General features: G+C 30.5%; 1 protein-coding gene across 2 annotated transcripts in view; it reads right to left on the bottom strand.

Moving 5' to 3' along the window:
• LOC125065287 (discs large homolog 1-like protein) overlaps positions 1-20,230 on the bottom strand; it is a 32,139-nt gene extending 11,909 nt beyond the window's left edge. For both annotated transcript variants that reach the window (XR_007119610.1, XM_047672820.1), the window contains exon 1: positions 19,792-20,230. Coding sequence is in view for 1 of the 2 variants with exons in the window: in XM_047672820.1 (XP_047528776.1) it covers positions 19,792-20,107 (316 nt within the window). In the remaining variant the exon portion in view is untranslated. The remainder of the gene's footprint in view (positions 1-19,791) is intronic.
• Between the last annotated feature and the right edge of the window lie 2,772 nt (positions 20,231-23,002).

A 23,002-nucleotide genomic window follows, 5' to 3' on the forward strand; every position in this document is an offset into this window, starting at 1 on the left:
CAAGCAAAATCTTGAGCGTATATATATATATATATAGATTTATTTGCTCAAGTTTATGGGTTTAAAACGGGCTAGCATCGCTGTACGGATGAAATTCAGCGCAGTGGAATAAGTTCTAAAACCTCCAAGGCTCCAATCTTCGAAGGCCTCCAGCTGCAGAACATTTGTGAACGGTTACTCCACTGTATTCTATACCGATAATGGACAAATTTAACTATTCTATTCTATTCTGTTCTTATTATAAGTTATTAAAATTTATATAAAAATAAAAACAATTTCAAATCATTTCGTTAATATCGATTGTTTTTAAATATTGCATATTATATTCTGTATATCCTTTTTTTATTAATATTAATATAGCCCTTTTAAGCTTAAAGATTATGCTAGGAGCAGAGACGACAATAGACCACGGGTTCAGGATCTTACCTACGACCGTAACCCAATAAACCACGATGTTATTAGGTATATGGATTTGTATTACAAATTATTATAGTCAATATTATTTATTTAGTCCTTCTTACTATAGAAAAAGTTACTTATACCCCTTTCATAAGATAGTATTAAAGTCGTTATATTTCTTGAATGAAATTATCATTATGCTACGATAAAATTAGTGTAGCGTATATCAAACGCTAGTAATATAAAACGGGATGCTTTGTTATTTTAGGTCACGATGTAAGGCATTAAGTTTCTATGAAATTCTTGTTACAGTTACAAAGTAGACAGATTTTTCCAGGAAAAGGAGTTACTCATATTTACAATAAGGTTTTTTTAATGTAATAGCAAATGGACTACCTGATGGTAAGTGGTCCCCAATATCGTTAGACATTGGCGCTGTAAGAAATAATTATTAATATCCATTCCTTACATCACCTTGACAGCTCAGATGTTACGTCACTTGTGGCTTACTCACCTTTTAAACTGGAACACAACAAGACTAAGTATTGCTATTTGGCAGAATATCTGATGATTGGGTACCTTTCAAGATGGGCTTGCACAGACCACAAATTAAAAATGAATTTATACAATGAATTAAATAATAAAATGTATATTTATATTATTACTTTCGTGTATAGCATGGTATTGTAATTTTGAGCAACGTACTGTGATCTACTGTGATCAAATCGACATTCGATTAACCGAAAATATATTAAAATATATTGTGACAAAGGTTAACCCTATTACTATTCGTATTTTGTCGATATTTTAATGAGCTCGCTTGTTTTGTATATTTAATCACACTAATTCAACGTTGAGTATATTATAATAAATAAACGTATATACGTTAATTTAATACGTTAGTAACTTTGAATAACGCATGTGTTTGCGTGATGAAGAATATATATCAACTAGAAAGCTTTTTTTTAATATTTCTTCATAATGGAATTTAGGCATGTAAACCAACTAACTAACGCATTTATCTTATGATATATATGTCTTATCATTCATTAGTTGCACTATCGAGATTGGAAATGATTTTGTAGATTATTAGCAGTATTTTATAAATAATATGTAATAATTTATATTGTTTATATTAAATATGATTTTTCTGACTAACCTACCTTTTTCTGACCTACTTTTTCCCAATAAAAAAGGGGTAAACTGCCAAACCTACTTGGCACTTTTTTATATATGCTAACGATATTAAAATTAGATAAGTAGTTTTGATAATTTATAATAAAACTAGCGACCCGCCCCGGCTTCGCACGGGTGCAATGCTGTTACTAAATATACTACAGAATGTCTTACAGCGTTCACCGTTTTTCAGTCATTATTTGTATTGTACTAACCGCTATGTCCCTGCGTTTTAAATCTGTAATATCTTCGAAAATACTCATTTAAATTAAATGCTGTACAGGGCCATATTAATTTATATTAAACTCAAAATGTATTTAAGTTACTTAATTGGGTAAGGATTAATGCTGTCTGTGAAAATCGCTTCGAAAATAAGCCATTTACATTTCTCATAAAAAGTAAAGGATAAGAAATGTTTATTGTGGGTTATCCTTAAGAGATAGACATATACCATTGCGAACTTTTTCGAAGATCTTTATACGGTGTACAATACTGTAATACATTACTTTGATCTATCTCATAGGGTTCAGCCAGTGTTTGCAATGTAAGCGCAAAAAAAGGGTTTATTTACGACATCACTTCAGAAACATCTAAAATTATCAGTGTTTCTCTACTATATTGTGCATGTATTATACATATGAATCTTCCTCTTGTATCAATCTATCTATTATGAAAAATCGCATCACAATCCGTTGTGTAATTTTAAAAACCTAAGCATACATAGTGACAGACAGCGGTAGGTGACTTTTTTTTGTACTTTGTAATGATTATATATGTAAATTAATTTTTACTACTACTACTAAAAAAAATACGTATTAATTTTTTTTAAATAATTACTTAACAAAAGCAACAAGTTAAAATTAAGAAATATATATTTTTAACATCAGTCTACTCAAAAAGTTTTACGAAGGCGTTAGTTGTACAAATATATATAGCAAGGTTACAAAAACTACAATGCTCTTTTCACAAAGGATTTTTATTATATTCCTTATTTCATATCAAAAAGCCAATAAAGTACGGAGCTATGATATTGTACGTGACTGAAAATAAGTAAACAGAAGTTGTACTATATTGTAGTTAAATAAAAACACTTCGTTCAAGCAACGGATGACTTCTTTATGACCCTGTAGTATTTATATTACAGTAGCATATTGTTATCGAGTATCCATAGCCTCCAAAACGGTGTTATGTCATTTGATTTTATATAATTAATTATATTATATTGTTATTACATATAATTAATATAAAAAAAAAAATCTATTAAATTTACAATATTATAAATAAATTTATTATTGTAATTAATTGTTCAATAGTTGTAAAACTTTAATTAATATTATTTTATATGGTATAACATTGAATACTGGCACATAACATTATTTCTTTTGTTTTTAAAAGATTGATCTGTCACGAAAAATAATCACATTTACGTGAGGGATTGAAAAAATATAGAGATTGGAGCATTATTATTAAACGTGATTTTATTTCGTCAACTTAATCTACTGAAGTTGCAATATTATTATGCTCTGATTATACTACACAATTTAGCGTTAAATAAGTTTTACACCAAAGAGTATCAATTACGTGTTGACATAATGTTTAGTAATTATTACATAAATGTATATTAAACTTTGAAATACTTACATATTGAATGACAGCTTTCATAGTTTTGCAAAGTGCATTAATTTTAAAGGATATACAAGAAAATTGTATAAATACGTATATATTCTTTAATAAAAATTAAAATATTTCATTTACTGTAATCTCTCTGACTATCGCGTTAATTAAACATGAAGTTATCTACGGTTCGGGATTTAAATTGTACTGAGAAAACCCGAAAGAAACTCAGCAGCTTAGTATTTCATACTTTTTACATAAAGGACATTATTAGGTATACTCGAATTAATATAATTTGTTTCATTTAAGCCTGTTTAGACTTTTTTACCATTATCTGCTAGATAGTATAAAGTTAGTAGTTAAAACTCAAACTCAAACTCACATTCCGCTTACTTATTGATAGTCAAACTAAACACTACCACCTATTCGGAAAAGAAAATATACTGACCTGAGAAAAACCGGCGAATGGAAATCAGCGGGCCTTTTTTTGTCAAATTTATTAAATACATATATTGAATGTATTAGAAATAGCCAGGAGGCGATCGTTTCATTCCCATGGTGTGCTATCAATCATAAACTCATTAATTGTATAACAACCTTTCGCACACAAGCGTTCCTTAACAATTGTATTTGAATTGGGCAACAGAAGCATTTTGAACGCTTTCTGGAATCCTGTTATAGAACCGTATACATTGCCCCACAAAAGAGTTACTGGCTCTATGCAGTCGAGTAACAGGATTAACAAGTTTGTATTTGATCCTTGTACCAATGCTATGAGTGTCACATTTTCTCATAAAATCATTAAAAATTTTCGTACATACATAACATTACGGAATATATATTGAGGAGCAACAGTTAATATCTTGATTTCTTTAAATTTATACCATAATGATTCTTTAGCTCCTAGGTTATAGATTGCGCGAGTAGCCCTTTTCTGCAGCACAAATACAGTATGGATAGTGGCCGCGTTATCCCAAAGCATAATACCGCAAGAAATTGTACTGTAAAAGTAACTGAAATATACTAAAGCGAGCCGTGTCAACATCGATAAATAATCTATTTTTTTGACCGCAAATGCCTCAGTCTAGTCGCCAATCCGTTAATATGTGCGACCTATTGCAACTTGACATCAACAGTAAGGCCAATCCAGCTGATTCAACTGGATCCATTGAGTCTCCATTGATAAGTACATCAGCTTTTACATTTTGCACATTTGGTGTACTAAATTTTACAATTCTTGTTTTTTTATTATTTAGCCTAAGATTATTTACGCTAATCCAATGTGCTATATCAGAGATAGCATTATTTACATGGTCATACTGTACCTGCTTTCTAATAATTTTAAAAACTGAATAGGTATCATCAACAAACAATACTATATCATATTTATTGTTTGTTGGTATTATATATCTAAATAATAAAGTCCCAGCGCCACATCTGCCTGTCTATCCGTTTGTCTGAACTCAAAAACAACCGAGCGGATTTTATACGGTTTTCACCAATGAACAAAGTGAATAAAGAGGCTGGTTCAGGTGTATAATTCATGATTGATTTTGTGTAAATTGACTGAAATGTAAATAAAAATTATATCAAATTGGGGCTTACTGGTTTACGCCGGATAATCCAATAGAGTTATTTTATTACGATATGAAGATTATTTGTAGTCTTTTATCCTAGCCATGTGAAGCGGGGACCGGGGATCTATATTTTAAAGGAAGCGATTTTATGACGGATTCGTATAAAAAATACACTAAGGTTGACAAATAATTAAATTAAATATAAATAAAGATAGAATTAAAAAAAAATCGTAACGGAAATGAAAATTGATTTAAAATGTTAAGAACGTAATTACACGATGTCTTTCTTAGAATAATGTACGGAAAAACTTTAAATCGTCAAATGTATACTGTAATTTTTTTGTGCTAGTTTCGTTTTCAAGAAAGTGGTTTATAAGAAATATCAAAAAAGATCGCAGTACACAATTAGCAGCTCAGTTAATATAATCTATTGGATCATTATTTCAATTGTGACTAAATCTGAAATCAGTACAGGTCTAGCATTAGATCAGCATGCTCCAGGCCCTTATACATTTTTGGAGGAGGCCCTTCGTTCAGCATTGGGTTTAGACGCTATTAGTTTATTTTATGTCATCTTCCAAATTGGACGATTAACAAAAATAATATTTGTGAATGCTATGCAAATATAATATTATATTAACATATAAATAATATTATATCAACGATGTTAAAAATATTTCAACCAACTCTATTGAAGCCGAAATGATGTGTAAATGGAACACAGAGCTGGAATCCATTCATAATCTTGGCTTATCTGTTTATTTTCACGTAATACATAAAGTGTTAATGCGAAAACATAACGAAATTTTAACACTGAAATAATTTCTTTATTATTATATTTTTTAAGTTGATTTCAAAATATTTAATTCAAACATTCGTACAAGTACATAGACGGATTAAGTTTGATCATTTACCATAGCAGGTATTTGTTTTTATATGTAAAAACGTACAAAATTATAAACATGTTAAATTAATATATATACACATATATAATAAAATCTATTGTCATGTGTGTAATAACTAATTACCGCGAGCAAATCCTAGTGTAGCCATTTATATACTAATATTACTATAATACTATATTATAGGGGTATTTAAATGGTACGGATACGAACAAATTAAAGATTGAATGGTAACTTTACCTTATCAAATTTGATTTCTGCTAATTATGATTCATATATATGATTTTAAATAATAAGAAATTATCTATAAATTTGAATTATATATGACGGATTCCCGTGTAATCGCTTTATTTAGATAAAACTGACAGAGCTTTATCCTGTTCGGCTCCTCGTCACAGAAGCCTCCTTTGTGACAACGACCACTCTTATTTATAACTAAAAGAGAGTCCCCACTCTCTTATGATTTTTTACAATTACCCTACTTTACATGTAAAACCGTACTTAATCATAATAATTATAACTTAACGTAACTAATTTTAACAATAAAAGAATAATTTGACAAATAACAATAAACATAGCAATCAGTTTATGATTTTAAAACATAATTAAAATTATTTATAACACATCAACATAAATAAATAATAGTATTGCGCCTATATATATGTATGTGTTGTAGTTTAATTTGTGCATCATTTTAACAGTCACTAACAAAGAGTGCACTTACTATTTTCTCACGACATGACCGGTTTCTGACCGAAAGAAACAGCATCACGCGTTTTCCGAGACACAGGAATTTAAACAGTTATTAGTCTGACGCAGAGTTGGAACCAGGACCTAAGGGTTCTGTAAACCTATAAACTAGTTGCTACTTTAAAAGTAATTATGGCAGTATTATGAGTGTACATATTAATATTTTATAGATTTTTTAAAGAGCTAATTTATTCGTGCGTTTACTAACATTTCGATGCTCGCATGCACAGGAAAAGATCGAATAAAAAAATATTTTCATTTCCTACAGACTAGTCAAGGGTGAAATACCTCAAATTGACATATAAATTCCGCGTCACACGGTCATTGTTCCCGGTTTCCAGTTGAATTTTAAAGTCACATGTATGTCAACATTTTAAGCTATGACAGCTAGTACTATCAGATAATAATTTTTGAGTGTTTTCTACGTAGAAATACTATTGTTGCAGTTATTTCTTTGTTACTTATATTCTAATCTGTAACTCTTTCGTTTTTTAATTTCCTGGAATAAAATCTCCAGTACATAGCAACAGCAAAGGTGGCAAATGAGAATACTTGTATCTTAACCAAAGGTTGCAGGTCTCAATCCCGGGTAAGCACCATTGAATTTTTATGTGCTTTATTAATGTTAATAATTAATCTTATACTCAGCAGTGTGAGAAGAAAACGCGAAAAGAGTGTCAGATGAAAATTTGCCACATATTTATCCACTACACATATTGGAGCATCGTGGTTGACTAAACCGCAAATCTTCTACTCAAAAGGTGAGGAGGCCGCGAACAGCAGTGGGACATTTACAGGGTGTTACTTTTATTTATTACTATATTATGTGTATTATATCAAATGAAAAGAAAAGAAAATGTTTTCTAAAACCGAATTTTCGCTAAGTTCCTTATAATGTGATTGTAATTCTATTTTTATTTTTTATTTTTTAGACTACAATGTCTACGTGCATTGATACTTCATAGCTTAAAAATGATAGAAAGGTTTTTTTAAAAGCTTACTGTTACTGTATAAAAATAAAATTCCAATTTACTAGATCGATACTCGTCGCTGGTCATTCTCAATTTCCCGGGGGAAATGTACTACTGTCTTCACTCAATCAAGTTTTTACTTTATTTTGAATTATCTATAGCCAGTACTTTGACCCCTGAGGGAATATCCCGTTTTAAAATATATAAAATATATAATCCATCTCGTAAAGAATATTCCTTAACAGCCAATAAAGCGATAACTCAAGCTCATTTGTTTTCCGCAGGGGAAATCTTCAAAAGGACTCTTGGGGAACCGGATTATATGGGATTCTTACCCATTTATACCACAACGATAGCCGCCCTCGTCACGAGTAGGAGATGCTGTTAAACTGTTTTAAAATTATTATTTTTTTTTATGGCATTGGTTGGCTGACGAGCATATGGGCCACCTGATGGTAAGTGGTCACCACCGCCCATAGACAAAGCCGCTGTAAGAAATATTAACCATTCCTTACATCACCTATGCGCCACCAACCTTGGGAACTAAGATGTTATGTCCCTAGTGCCTGTGATTACACTGGCTCACTCACCCTTCTAACCGGAACACAACAATACAGTGTACTGTTATTTGGCGGTAGAATATCTGATGAGTGGGTGGTACCTACCCAGACGGGCTTGCACAAAGCCCTACCACCAAGTACCTACGCTCCACTCGTAGCCTGACGGAGCCCTACTCAAGAATTAAGAGTGGCTGCTGATGGCAGCGGTGATGACTGTCCCCAAATCAACTTATCTGACTGGATTCATTCGTTTCCCCTTGTCCCATTCCTCGCGGAGTCAGGTAGGCCATGTTGATAAAGCCCTCCAGTGCTTCAGCTCCTTCAGTGCACTCGTGAGGGGCGCGTTTTGGCCATTCTGCTGGAGAACGCGTTTCTTCTCAAAGACTCTTGCGTTCATACGCAATAATATAAAAAAGAACTAATGCCACCTCGGCTTCTAATTTAATTTTAATCATATTTGTTACGAAGTTACATTTATTTTGGTAACAAATTGAAGTTTATATTTTAATTTCATAACACACAGTACTGAATACCGTAATGAAACAATTTCTATTTTTTTGCACTGATAGTTTTAATCTTTACATAAATAAAATAGCCTTTATTTCGTATTCCAATTTCCAATTTACATATTGTTTTCCTTTCTTCGTCAATCTTTGCATAGCTTAAAACAAAGTCGCTTCTCGAAGATTTTTTATTTGATATAATCCAGTTGAATGCACAAGAGTCATATTATATATATATAATGGGTTGGCAAATAATTCATAGTAAAGTGTTTGCTTTTCTGAAATAAACAAAAAAAAAAAAAAACGAAATGATTGGCTTGAAATCCAATCAATATAAATATATTTTATATTTATAAGTGTGTTCATGCAATTAATCAGTAAAACATGTATGTATATTATAATTATAGGAAAGTAGTTTAGTGTCCGCATACCTCTTGTGCCTTTGGTATACCATTCTATTGTTTGGTGAACTTTGATGTACACACATGTGTACATATGGCTAAATATAATACTACTAAACAATATACATTACTCAATATTATGCGTTTGATACAGATCAGTAAAGTAATTTTGAATTCGAGAAGATATATAAATGCATAAAAGAAAAAAAGCGAGATAAAAAATTGTTGTTTGATAATACAAGCAATATTAGCAACGAGGCTAAAATATCTCTCTTAAAGGTCAAGTAAAGCAATCTAATAATCTTAATGTTATACCAGACTATAAATTATGTTTCATTTTTTATAATGTCCCAACTAAAATGGCTTATTCATTTAAAATTACAGTTGATTCAAAGTATTAGTAATTAAATGGGTTCATTTCCAAATTCGCTAAGTCCGAACAAATGAAAGTAATTAAATCTGGCATTACTTTCGAGTTCTGACTGGGTTTATATAAATCACTACTTTGATTGAATAACTGGAAACAAATACTGTTCCCCTTTGAACATTTCCCTATCGTTGATCTTTAGTTACTAAGATTTATTAATAACAAACCCCAATTTCAATGTAACCATTCAGGTGAACTATATTGAAGATATTTTATTAATAACTAGTTGTAGTACGCGGTTTGCTCGCGTTTTACAGGTTGTTCATTAGGTATTAGGTATAAAAAATAAGCCCTATTTGCACTTCAAGCTTGCTTCAAACTAAATTTCATCAACATTGGTTTAGTGGTTTGGCCGTAAAAGAGCAACAGAGAGACAGACCAACGGACAGACAAAGTAACATTCATAATAATAGTACAGATTACTTATGTTATTTGACAGTTATTATTTATTTTTCGATTATATATATATAAGAAAAGAAATTAATATGACACTGATAACGTACTTAATCTGTTGGTTATGTCAAAAGTAACACACAATCAAAATAAATTATGAAAATAATATATTATCTTAATGCCAAAAGAATAACTTACTTAATATTTTATACATTGTCTGTTTGGAATATTCTTCTCGATTTTATTTAATTCGACTTCTTAATTAATTAAGCAGCACTTAATTTGACTAATTATGGCTACTAAGCGTAATAATTGAGCAACACAAATATACAATTATTTGACTTATTTGATGTATAACTAATAACCGGTGATGGAGGTCGAGTTGCTAATTAATTTTAATAACCTTTTCACAAGCGAAGCCGTGACGTCATTTGCTCCTTATTATATACTAACCATGTACCCACCCGGTGGGCTATCTCGGAAACATTATACAGAAACCCATCGAGTTTTTTTAAAGAATCGAGTTTCTTGGTTGATATGGACCAATTTCCATATTTAAAATTTAAAAAATGAAGTACGTAAGTAATTTTTACCCTAATAAGAGGTGAATGATGATTTCAAAAACAGATTTTTTTTTTTACTTTAACAGTTTTTGTTTACACATATACAGACGCATAAGCACTAATTTCGATATTGCTAACTTCAAAAATATCGAAATTCTAAATCGAAAAACTATACAACAAGTGTATTTTACTCATAAGCAGAAAACTATAAGCCGAATTCCATATTTGTAACATCCAAAAAGTACTTTAAATTGACACTCTCTTATGTGATAAAATTTTCAAAATAATTTTAACAACTGTCTTGAACTTATAAAGACCACTCTGTGCATTATTTAATCTATTAACTTCAATTTAATGTTCAACATTAGACATGAGGAATTTTAGAGTTTTTCATCCCCAATTTATAACCATTTATTAAATTTATGAATTTTGAAAATCCTTCCTTAAAGCCCACCTACGTTCCTAAAGGAATTCCTGTGCAATTTTCATCCTGTTACACATCCGGCTTATGCGGTGCTTTCTCTTCTCAGTCAGTCATTTTAAAATGTTATTAAGTTAATAAAAAATTAATTAATATTTACGCAATAAACATAATATTTTACATAGTAATCCGTAACTAAAATTCACAAAGTGAACCATTCTAATGAAAAAATTACAAAAACAAATAAACCTTCAATTGAATGACTATATTCCAAATAAATTGAAGAGGTTTTTTTGATCTGTATAGTATGTGAAGCCATACGTTTTGATAGTAAAAATTAAATTATTTAACGTAAATAAATTGACCCAATAAATCAGTCAACAACAGCCCAGCTTTCATCAACTTCACCACAATTGACGTAGTTACATTTGTAAAATAAATTTAAATTTTATGTGAATACGTAAAAACTAGATATAAAATCATAAATAAATGTTACAAAAAAAAATAAGCATAATAATTATAAATAATAATAATTTACATAAGAATTATTAACATTAAATCCTTAAATATATACAAATATGAATTAAAAATAGTAACTGTTTAAATCTTGACCGCGTGGAATGATGGCAAGAATGCTAGTAGGATTTCCCCGTTGAATCGCAATTTCGATACTCTGGGCAAAAAACGAACCAACCCTCCTGTCACCAGTGGAGGCAATAAGGCGATGTTATACTTTTAATGAAGCTTTTTGCATTACTGCTCCAAGGGCCAAGTGTTTCGACAGCAAATGGGACAAAAAAGTAATTTATCTATATTTATATACATCATGAACCACACGAAGTGGCCCAACGCATTCGTGTCATTATGAAGGATAAGATTCTGAAAATGACAGAGTTACTCGCCATAAAAGCGAAACCTTGGCATCTCGGATACTAGGAAACTAGACTAGGTTAATGGGGTATATGTATGTGGAAAAACAATATAGATCATGAATAACTTTTAAACGATACCGCAAAACAGAGAGCAACTGAATAAAGAGAAAGGCTAGCGCAACGCATCGGCTAAAACGTCGTCTATAAACTACACTTGTAAATGTCCTCAATAAAATTTGTGACTCAATCATAGTGGACTGATGAGCCACCCTAGGACAATTATAATGAAGATTAGAATCACTGGTGTGAAGGGGGCCTTAATTTAATATAGCTTACTTATCATAACTACAGATATTAGTCAGTAGTTACTATGCACGCACATAGTTTAATGGACGTAGCGTATGAACATAAAATGTTCTGTCAGTTTAATAATTAGTATTCATTACTAAGAAATACTAATGGTTACATATCTGAGACGGAGAGATACGCTTACGCTATAATTCATATATACCCAGGTGTGTAAAACTCAAATACCGGGAAAAATGCTTTTATAAATAAAAATACCAACCACCTTCTTCATCCGGAAGGCCAAGATTAGTAAACGCTAAAGGTGCTAAGGGATTATACCTTGAAAATGTTCACAAAAAGTTTGAGAAGCTAAGTAAAAACGAAAATAAATAACGAGTGATGAATTTAAATGCAATCTTTTTAGCGTAGCCATTTTATATAATTTTAATGAAAATTACGCATGAAATGAGCGTTTTGTCGTACTGACCACTTTGATCTGAAATATTTCCGCTTTGGTTAAGAATTCCAAATTCAAATTTATACATTCATTTAGTTGGTACATTTGAGTTTTGAAAACGGTAATAAATAACTTGAGAACGACTTTACTGATTTCATTCAACTTTTTAAAATTTTAAGGTTAGTTTAATAATACAAATAAAAAGATGAAATGAGGATGGTTTGAAAATACTATTGAATCGATTAAAATTAAAGATTTTGATGTACCGATAAAAATACATAAAAAAAAATTCTCATGGCAATAGTAAATCATTATTAACATGTTTGAAATGAATTATGTACAGAAAAGGAACTATAAAAATGTTAAAAATAATACTAAATACTATAAATTTTAACCTCTAATAAAATTTAAAGATTTTTGGAGTCCGTGCAATAGCCCTTACCTGATAGATTATACATATCAAGACATCAAAAATTTAACTGCCCCCTATATTTTTTCTAATTTCCTATTAAAATGTGTTTAAAAGAGTTTAATCATAAGGTATTTTCGTTTGTAATGCCTCTAGCTTTTATATCATTTTCTAATAAAAATTATCACTATCATCACATATTCCAAAAAACCACTGTTCAGATTTCAAGATGAAGTTCTTTGGAATTTGGGATTACGGAAATTTTATTGGAAAACTTATCAAAGAGCAGTATGCATAAAAGATGAACTGTTAAGTGTCTCTGTCAATAATAATAAAAGCTGAAGGGTTTGAAGTTGAGGAGTATACGAATTTTACGTTATTTGTATAGTTTTATCATAACTTTATCTCTTACACCTTTCACATTCACAAGAACCTGCGTAAAGACTAGGGATGCCTCTGTGGTTATTTTTGTAATTTCATATTATGTTAGCTGTTTGTAAACGTGTACTTTAATACCAAATCATGAAGCGTGTAATTTTTTAGTGATGATTTCTTTGTATCTAAATATTTACGAGTTGGAAACATAAATATATTACAATTAACTTATTGAAACAATAAACATTAAGAAGAAACCAAAATCAGCAGGTTTTGTATATTATGTAATAATACTTAAAATAAAACTGATTGAAATGTAAAATCTTATTCGTACTATCAAAACCGAATGTATTAGAAGGTCGACAAAAGTGGATATAAGCAACTTACGAATATCTATGAATATATTTTATTGGAGAAAATAAATCTGAAGTTCGACCATACAGGTTTCAACTATTCACTAAGATTGATTTAATCTTAAAGAAAAATTAACATCTAAAGATTTTTTTTTACAATTCATATGAAGGTGTTCAGTTAGAAACAAATAAAACGAAGTAGTCAATCGAATTAATCAATTCAAGTGGTATCGTTCCAACATAATATAAGTAGTGACTTTTTTTTTCGTGTGACTTTGATCGAGGGTGTTTCGACTTAGACAACAATATTTATCATCTAGTAATCATTTAAAAACTGGAGTAGTGGCAATAGATAAATTTAATCATGACTTTGACATATCAATGTTATTAACGGGATTTCTAAGAAACAATTCTTTAAATAAAATATTAACAACTTTTGACTAAAATTGGAGTATTTAGATTAAATTAGATTTGATTATTATTATAAAAATACTATAGCTGTTATCAACCTTCGTAATGCACGAACAGATTACAGTTATTTTTTTACAAATTACGAATATATTTCACCGTTTTTTATCAGATGACTGTTACAAATCAGAAACAATTACTTTTTGAAAACCCACTCTTAATTATAACAACAACAGTTTGACTTTTGTAAAATGATAAATTACTCTTTAATTAGTACAGCTATCATTATAAATTACTTATACTCTTACATACTTAATGCTAAGTTTCGCCCCGTAATGTATTAAGTATACAATCTTTTTTATTTTTTCCTGAATGATGTAGTGCTCTTGACCCTACTGGCCTTTACATCGTCACCGGACGTTAAGTATACAAATATAATCTCACTTAGGTATAGAATTTTACTGAACGAAACTATAGCGCGGTTCAGAAATATGCCTATATATAATAAGAAAACAAACATATATGTATATCTGTCAATGTCAATCAATGGTCAACATAGAAATAGTATTTTATATCAGTAATAGTAATTATAAGTCATTAAAGAAATAAATAATGTTCAATAAGTAATAAGAAATGAATCAAAAAGATTACTATTATTATATATTACTTAGATACTCATAGTCTTAGTTTTATTCTTACTCGTTTAACCAACATTAAAATACAAGTCAAAAGTCAAAGTCAAGAAGATTACGGTCACCGTCTTTCTTTAATACATATGTTTAGCCACTGAAACTGACGATCAACGAACACCCTATTAACGACGGAGTCCTAAGTACTCGTTTCAGTAATAGTTTAATACTCGTTTCAGTAAACACTAGAAGCCAGAGTCGCAAGATTAATTTTCTGTGTTTCAGAAGCGAAAAAAGATAAATAAATATGATAAGTGTTGAACAATTTCGGGAGACGATCAATTTATATTTTTGCAAACATACATTTCGCTGTATGCAATAAAGCTTTGTATCCCCAGCTGCGTGCACTCCATTCCAGTCCAAAATATCAATTTGCAGACGATTGTAAATCGTTTTTACGCCCAGAATTGTTGGTGTCGGTAGGTAATATAATAAATTGTTTTGCTACTGTAATAATGTTAGGAAACGTAAAACGCAACCTCGAGTATTAATTTACAAGATTAAAGGTGTCGTATACTGAAGACATCTGCGTAGCCGTTCAAGGGTAGAGACGTAATGTTATGTTGTCTTAGTGCCTAAGCAATGTATAAATTTGCGATAGCATTAATCGCGATTGATTTGCTCGCATTTCTTGACTACGTTGTCTGTCTCCGAAACTCATAATATATATGATTTTTAAATGGGACTATATAGAAAAAAAACTACATTCTAACAAAAAATCAATTTTGAAAATAGAAACAATTATTTCAAAAAAAAAAAAATACATGAAAAATTTAGAACATTTTGAAGTCGGTTAAAAAAACAATGAACTGCCATTACGGCAGAAATATTTCTTGATGGGTAGTGATTATTAACCCTTAACCCCTCTCAACCGCCTACGAGCGGTCCTGTAGGACGCTAAAGGCATTAACGAAACATTAGGATAAAGATACTTGTTTGTACTTCAGCTCTTTATTCTTCAGTCTCAAATGAAATAAGTTACAACAATATCTCGAGACATTCTTAAAATCTCTACAAACTTATAATCTTGGCACAAATATATAATATTGAAATTTTTAGTTAGAAAAGCATAAGGAACGAATGATCTCAACTTATCGTGTCAATTCCTATATATCGAGGGAACTAAATAAAATTTATATTCAAACTTTACAAAAGCAAAAAGTTTGAAATAAATTTATAATTTTTCTTTGTAAAAGTTATCATCGAAAAAGAAGATTGCTCTTTCCTGGTGGAAAAACTTGTACACAGGTCAATTTATTTAAACACTAATAAATAAAAAAAGAAAACCTAAAAATTTACTGCAATTAGCAATTACGTTTGTATAAAAAATATGCTATCTTTAAACAGATTGAAGTAAATTAAGCTTACAAAACGTCATTCGCTTGCATTACCTAATTTTTTTGGAATCAGCGCATTGTGTAAACTACAACTAGTATTTGTAGATTTTCACAGAGGGCAACTTGCCTAGCACTGACTCTCCCTGCGAACTTTGCTGGAAGATTAGCTATGCGCCACCATACAAGTGGTTGAGGCGCTTACGTGCTCAATTGTGGGATGCGCTTAACGACAACTCCCTTGAACCAACCCTTATGAGATCAACGGGTTAATTCAGCAGCTTCATTTTTCTTTTCCACATATGGAACTACGACATTTAAAAATAAACAATATTTGTCATGTTGGTAATAATAATATGCGATTGATTAAATAATATTAAAAATTGGCAAGAGCAGGAAGATAAATATAATAATAATAAAAAAATATGTCTTCGCAAATTGAGGAAGTATTCAATGATAATTATTAAACATATGAGTATGACATTTGCGCTGATTATATGTATATGCTAGTATGCTAATTTACGTATGTTAATTTTAATACTTATTCTGATTGTAATTACATGTATTATCAAAATTATATTGAAATAACATGTAGTAATGTCTGTTCATTTGAAATTTCTCTCTTTAAACAAAGCTTTATTAATTAGAATATGGTTTATTATAAATAGTGTATAATATAATTATGAAAATTTAATGAATGACGACCTCCATGGTCGGGTAGTGTGTACACCGGTTTTCATGGATAACGCTACTCTGAGGTCCCGGGTTCAATTCCCGGCCGAGTCAATGTAGAAAAAGTTCATTAATTTTCTATGTTGTCTTGGGTCTGGGTGTATGTGGTACCGTCGTTACTTCTGATTTTCCATAACACAAGTGCTTTAGCTACTTACATTGGAATCAGAGTAATGTATGTGATGTTGTCCAATATTTATATTTATTTATATTTATGTTTAGAAAGTAGACATGTTAAGAAAACAATAATAAGAAACTAATTTTCATTTGTATTTTTAATTACTTTGCCTGTGACGTCAGTCACTAATAAAAAAAACTAGTAAACAAAATTAAATAAAAATAATATTTTACCATGTATGTTCCAAATATGATAACGAAAATTCTACTCAAAAAGTACAAAAATGTATTTTGACTTTAATATTTCTGATGGTATTGTACATAATGCAAGGACTCCTGAAAAATGAACAAACATTATGGAGAGGGCAAAACCTCGCGTATACAAAGTACTGCTACAAGCTATTCTTACGATGATCATTACATCAATGTTATTTTTTCGTATCTCTTTCTTTATTCAGACCCTAGAAAAGTGACGTGGGTAAGGTCTTGAATAATTTAATATGATAACGAGATAAATTTATATAATATTTAACTAATATTTGCAGTGGTTCAATATTTTAACAATTGTATGCAAAATTGGAGATGAACATACATAAAAAAAACTATAAAAACATTATTTACAATACAAAGCTAATTTGTATGTAATATTTAAATAAAGTTTTTTTTCAATTCTTAGATTTGAGTACATTTACGAGGTCATTAATGTAATTTATATATCTTTCATAGTTTAGAGCCGAGATGGCCCAGTGGTTAGAACGCGTGCATCTTAACCGATGATTTCGGGTTCAAACCCAGGCATGCACCACTGAAATTTCATGTGCTTAATTTGTGTTTATAATTCATCTCGTGCTCGGCGGTGAAGGAAAACATCGTGAGGAAACCTGCATATGTCTAATTTCAACGAAATTCTGCCACATGTGTATTCCGCCAACCCGCTTTGGAGCAGCGTGGTGGATTATGCTCCAAACCTTCTCCTCAAAGGGAGAGGAGGCCTTTATCCCAGCAGTGGGACATTTACGGGCTGCTAATGTAATGTAATGTTTCATAGTTTTAAGTGGTCGCAATGACAACCTATTTCTTTTTGAAATTGGTTAATAAAAGCTTATAAAAATGTTCCAGCTAATTTACCATTAACGCACAGTCTAAATTATATCTAATTGAGTGATATAAAGATGACAGAAATGAGGTGCCCGTCTACACTAAGTGTTTTTTAAAATTTTTATTTAAAGTTCAAGGAGATATAATTTTAAGATTTATTATGTTTATTAAGGCTTGGTGGCTGACCTTTGTGCAAGCCTGGGGTAGATACCACCCACTCATCTAATATTCTACCGCCGAAAATCAATGCTGTGTATTATTGTGTTCCGATCAGAAGGGTGAGCCAGTTTACCTACAGAAGGGACATAACATCTTAGTTCGCAAAGTTAGTGACGCATTGGCGATGTAAGGAACGGTTAATATTAACACTTATCATCAGGAAGCCATTGGACCGTCTGTCTACATATCATAAAAAAGACAAATAAATATGATTAAATCGTGCGATGTTTAGGATTATACAAGAGAATATTAATTTCTAAGAAAAAACAGAAAAAGAAATAACTTTAATTTCGGCGGGAGTAGCTGCAGTGTCTGTAGTGTTACTTAAATATTATACGTAACGAAAAAGTAATAAAACTCGTTTTCATACCTTTTTTTGTTAGTAAAATATTTCAAAGCAGTTAACCTAGAAACTAACAGGTATTAAAAAAGCTTTAACGTTTTAAAAACTTGTATAATAAAAAAAATGTTAAAAATGAATATCAATGAAAAGCATTCATCGTTTTTTTTTTGTTCGGGATCAATTTGATCCAATAAATTAATATATATAAAACTGAATTTCAGAACATATATTTGCGTCCATTTTAAATTTAAGAGAACACTAAGCTATGACATTATTAATTTTACTACTGAATGAACCGTACTAGTGCTATTAGTTAAGCCGGTTTCACTTACTTTATTATACGGGGAACGCTAATGTGAAACCGGATTACTAGTAATAATGACGTCATTAATATTTTTTGACAATAAGCTTGTCAGTGCTATTGTAATTATATACACGAATTCATCCATAAATCAGAAGTAGTTTTGTAAAACTATAATAACAGTGTCGACACGCAGTTGAACAATTGGCTATGTTTTAGTTTGGAATTCAATATGAAATTGAGTTATACATATAAATGTTGAAAACGACCCATATTTGTATTTTTCAAATCCAGCTCTGCGTCTACATCGACTGTTATTTATCAAAGCACACGTAAGCCTGGCAATTTTTTACAACTTTCAACAACACAGTATAAAATGATGGCTCTTATTCGACATATTACGTTACGACAAACAAAAACGAAAGTTATGCTTAGATTTTTTTTGCATAGAATAAGTTATCTGCACAGTTTTAAGAATAATAATTTTAATATTTAGTTTTTGAATTTGATGCTCGTATATTTTAATATAAATTTTAATAATTATTTTTCAAATATTATTATACAGGTAAAATATTTATAGTAATATTTTTATTTAATTATATTTTAATCTCTGAACATTAAATCAGATATTTCACTTTGACTGTTATTTGACTTTGGTGTTGAATTACTTTCCTCATAAGTGCTTCACAAATTTAATTCCATCAGTGTCATTTAGAATTTTGTGGTGAAAAACGTGATAAATTTGATAATGTAAATTAATGATGTCCTCTTGACTGGCCACGGTGACCATTTTCATGAGAGATAAGCGCACTGCGCAGGACCTATTATTGTGCACACGTGCGTTGGCAATCCCAAGGAAACCAATGGGAAGGCTATCCGATACGACCGAAAAGATTACGTGCTTTACGACGCATGGAAGTAAAGATAAACAATCTCAACTTCCAGACTCCAGGCTACAACATCGAATTTTACGAATGTTTAATCTCATCAACTTTTTTTGGACCGACTTGGGATTTGAATCTAGGATCCGGAGATCTGTTGCCCTAAGAAATAGACCAACGAGGTAGTCGAATATAAATAACTACCTATAATATAGGAGGAGGATATAAAAAAATGTAGGAGGTTATACTTAAACTTACATTCTTCCTTAATTTGCAGCTCAATTTTGTCTAAGTCCTCTATTTCATCATCATCGAAATCAGTCTGTACAGTGACATCTCTCGTGAACCTCTGTAGTGCGATAACGTCAAAAGTCGCTCGCTCGTTGGGACTGGGCACACGCTGTGTGCCCGATGCCTCTTCGTCAGGACATGGCGTGCTCGAAACTCTCGACGGTCTTCTATATTGGATGTCTTGTGTTTCCAGTCGAGCACGCTTGCATGCTGTGCATCCGCATAAAGATCCGCGTACTCGCAGCAGCCACACTAGCCCGAACAGCGCCATCCACGTGCTCATACTGTGTACACCACCACCATCACATTTCACTGACACTCGCACATATATAAAACGTTTAAAATTTATACACGGGTCATACTTAACTAAATCATATTAAGTTTGTTTTGTCAGTGACAAAGTTAAACCATTCTGCAATTATAAAATAACCAGGGTCAACATACACAAATTATCAAAATTAGAAGAAAATAATATACACGTCCGTTTTTTTTAAATTATGGATACTTATTGATAACATGAAGATTTAGTTTTTTACTAATTATAGTTCTTTAAGTTAAATTTAATCATGGTATCGTGTGAGTAAATATCAGTTATATTATGTTCAAGGTTATGATAAACAAAGACGCGGGTATGATTATGTCGTGCTCGTAGATCTATGATCCTCATCCTAGGTTACCTACTCTTCATGAAAGTTCTTATTGCATAAGTGTCATGGACGTCTCGATAAAATGATTAATGGTGCCTATAAAACGTAACCCAGTTACATCGACAGCAGTGCGAAGTATTCATAAAAAGAATATCATTTCGTTACAAATGTTCGCTGAAATTCCCTCTAGAGTATAAATTAATCCTAAAAATATTGCGAGTTATTGGCAAAGCGTTCTGAAGATATCGTATTTTAAATTCCGTGAAGTAAATTTTTTCGACGCGCATATTGTCTAATAAATAATAGAAAACGATGAAGCCATACATAACTTCATTTTAATGTTAATTTCTGTTAAATCCATCTAAGTACGTTAACTCTTTAATAGCTTTTTAATAAGGATAAAAATGTTTATTATTTTTTTAATCGAACTAGAGTTATAGAGTGAAACTGAGCTAGTCATAAGTGATGGATGGTCACATATATGATCCTACATGTAATTTTCTTAAGATTATTTCCTTCACCGTCAAGTGCGATACGAATTGTAATCATAAATTTCAATAACTTAACAATCCAATAACAGATTTCAATTCGTGACTTCCTTATATAATTTTTTTTCATTCATTTCTTCTTTAACTTTACTATTGTTTAATACCCTTCCTTAATAGTAAAGCTACCCGTCTCAAATTCGTACGGGTAATTCACAAAAAATGACCCGTCCCATATCAAGAGAGGGGCCTCTTAAAGTTCAACGTTCCAAGAATTATTTCTTAGGAGGTTACGTTATAAATTAAACCTATGTCCAAATTTCAACTTACTAGACTAGATAATTTGCACAAACGATTATTATATATATTTATAAACTATGAACAATTGAACATGGTAGATGCTCAACACGAATTTATCCAAAAATGCTATAACACATTATCTTAGTAGAGATTAGCCAACCTTAAACCGCGTTTTACAATTAGCCCACTTTTGCTCCTCACGCTGCTGTATTTACCTACTAACCAAAACACGTGAAACGTTAAATGCGACGTTCGATGTTAGCATACTTATTCGATGTACGAAACTTCCCTGCTCAATATCATGTGAGTGAAACGAATAACGTAGTTAACTATAAATGACCCAAATAATGTCCAATGTAATGTGGCTCTCCCTTTAAGGAGAGCTTATTCCGCCGCACTGTTCCGATGTGGGTTGGTGGATACTGTCTGCTACATATAGCATAATTCCATTGAAATCAGACTCATGCAGGTTTCCTAGCGATGTTTTCCTTCAAGGCCAATGAATTACAAACACAAATTTATGATGAATGAAAATTCAGTGCTGCGTGCCTGGATTTGAAATCACAATCACTATCATCGTGCTATGTATACTAAAGAGAAATAAATATTAAGAAATCGAGAATCATGAGACTACTTTTATAAAAATCGATTTTTAATTATTTTAATAATAGTATTTGTTACATATAATTATTCAAAAACTAAAAGTATTTTAAGAGTGCTGTTTAAAAGTATAGCTTACTTTTAAAATTAAATGACTGTGAAATCAACACTTCACTCAATAATGTTCAATATATATATTCGCATAATGACTATTACGAATTTTATATATGAATGAAAATATTCTCTTTGTCTCGAGCCTGAAAATTAAAAACTTGAATTTTATTTAATTTTAAATGTATTCAGCCCATATTTCTGAGCAGTGCAATATTAAATTTAATTATTCGCTACCAAATTTTTAAAATGTAAAATTATAAATCAATACTTTATTATAAAATGTGTTTAATATATGTTTAAATTCATTATAAGCAATATTAAATTTAATTGAACTGTTATCAGAAAATCATTTTAACAATTCAGTTTTAATTAAAACAAGGTAAAAGATACAGAGATAAATTTGCTGAATTACAATATTAATGACAAAATTGGTTCAAATTCTGATTCGGGTTAACGAGCTACTTTCAAACTTATAAGTGATTCTTGTACTGACTTTAATTAAGACCAGACATAAAGGCTACGTACGGCAGTATAGCTATTTATTAAAATATACAATATTTTATTCAATAAAGGACGTCTCGTATCATCCATTCTTCACTTATTTGTATAAAATAAAAAAGACAGCCAAGAGAAATAGTAATTGAACGGTAGAACATAAATTTTAAACGAACGATAACTTATGACATTCGTTCATTTGGAAAGTTTTGTCATGTCATCATAAGTGGCACAAAATAAATATAAATAAAATTTATTAAAGAGTCCCACATAAATTGGCCTATTTTTTGATCAAAGAATCGTACGATAAAAGTTTTTTTTATTAATTATTTTACAAAAAGTTTATAAATATAAATGTAATACAAGTATATTTATTAATATCATAACAAGTATCCATAATAATTTTCCAAGTCGAATGACACATCAAGTATTGATGTTTTATTTTTTAAGAATTTAATTTAATTAATTTACCGATGTGTTTTAATAAATATGTATATAACATGTGTTTAAAATATATCCATATATACTAATATTCAA

Source organism: Vanessa atalanta, chromosome 7 (assembly GCF_905147765.1).
Source record: "Vanessa atalanta chromosome 7, ilVanAtal1.2, whole genome shotgun sequence".
Lineage (NCBI taxonomy): Eukaryota > Metazoa > Arthropoda > Insecta > Lepidoptera > Nymphalidae > Vanessa > Vanessa atalanta.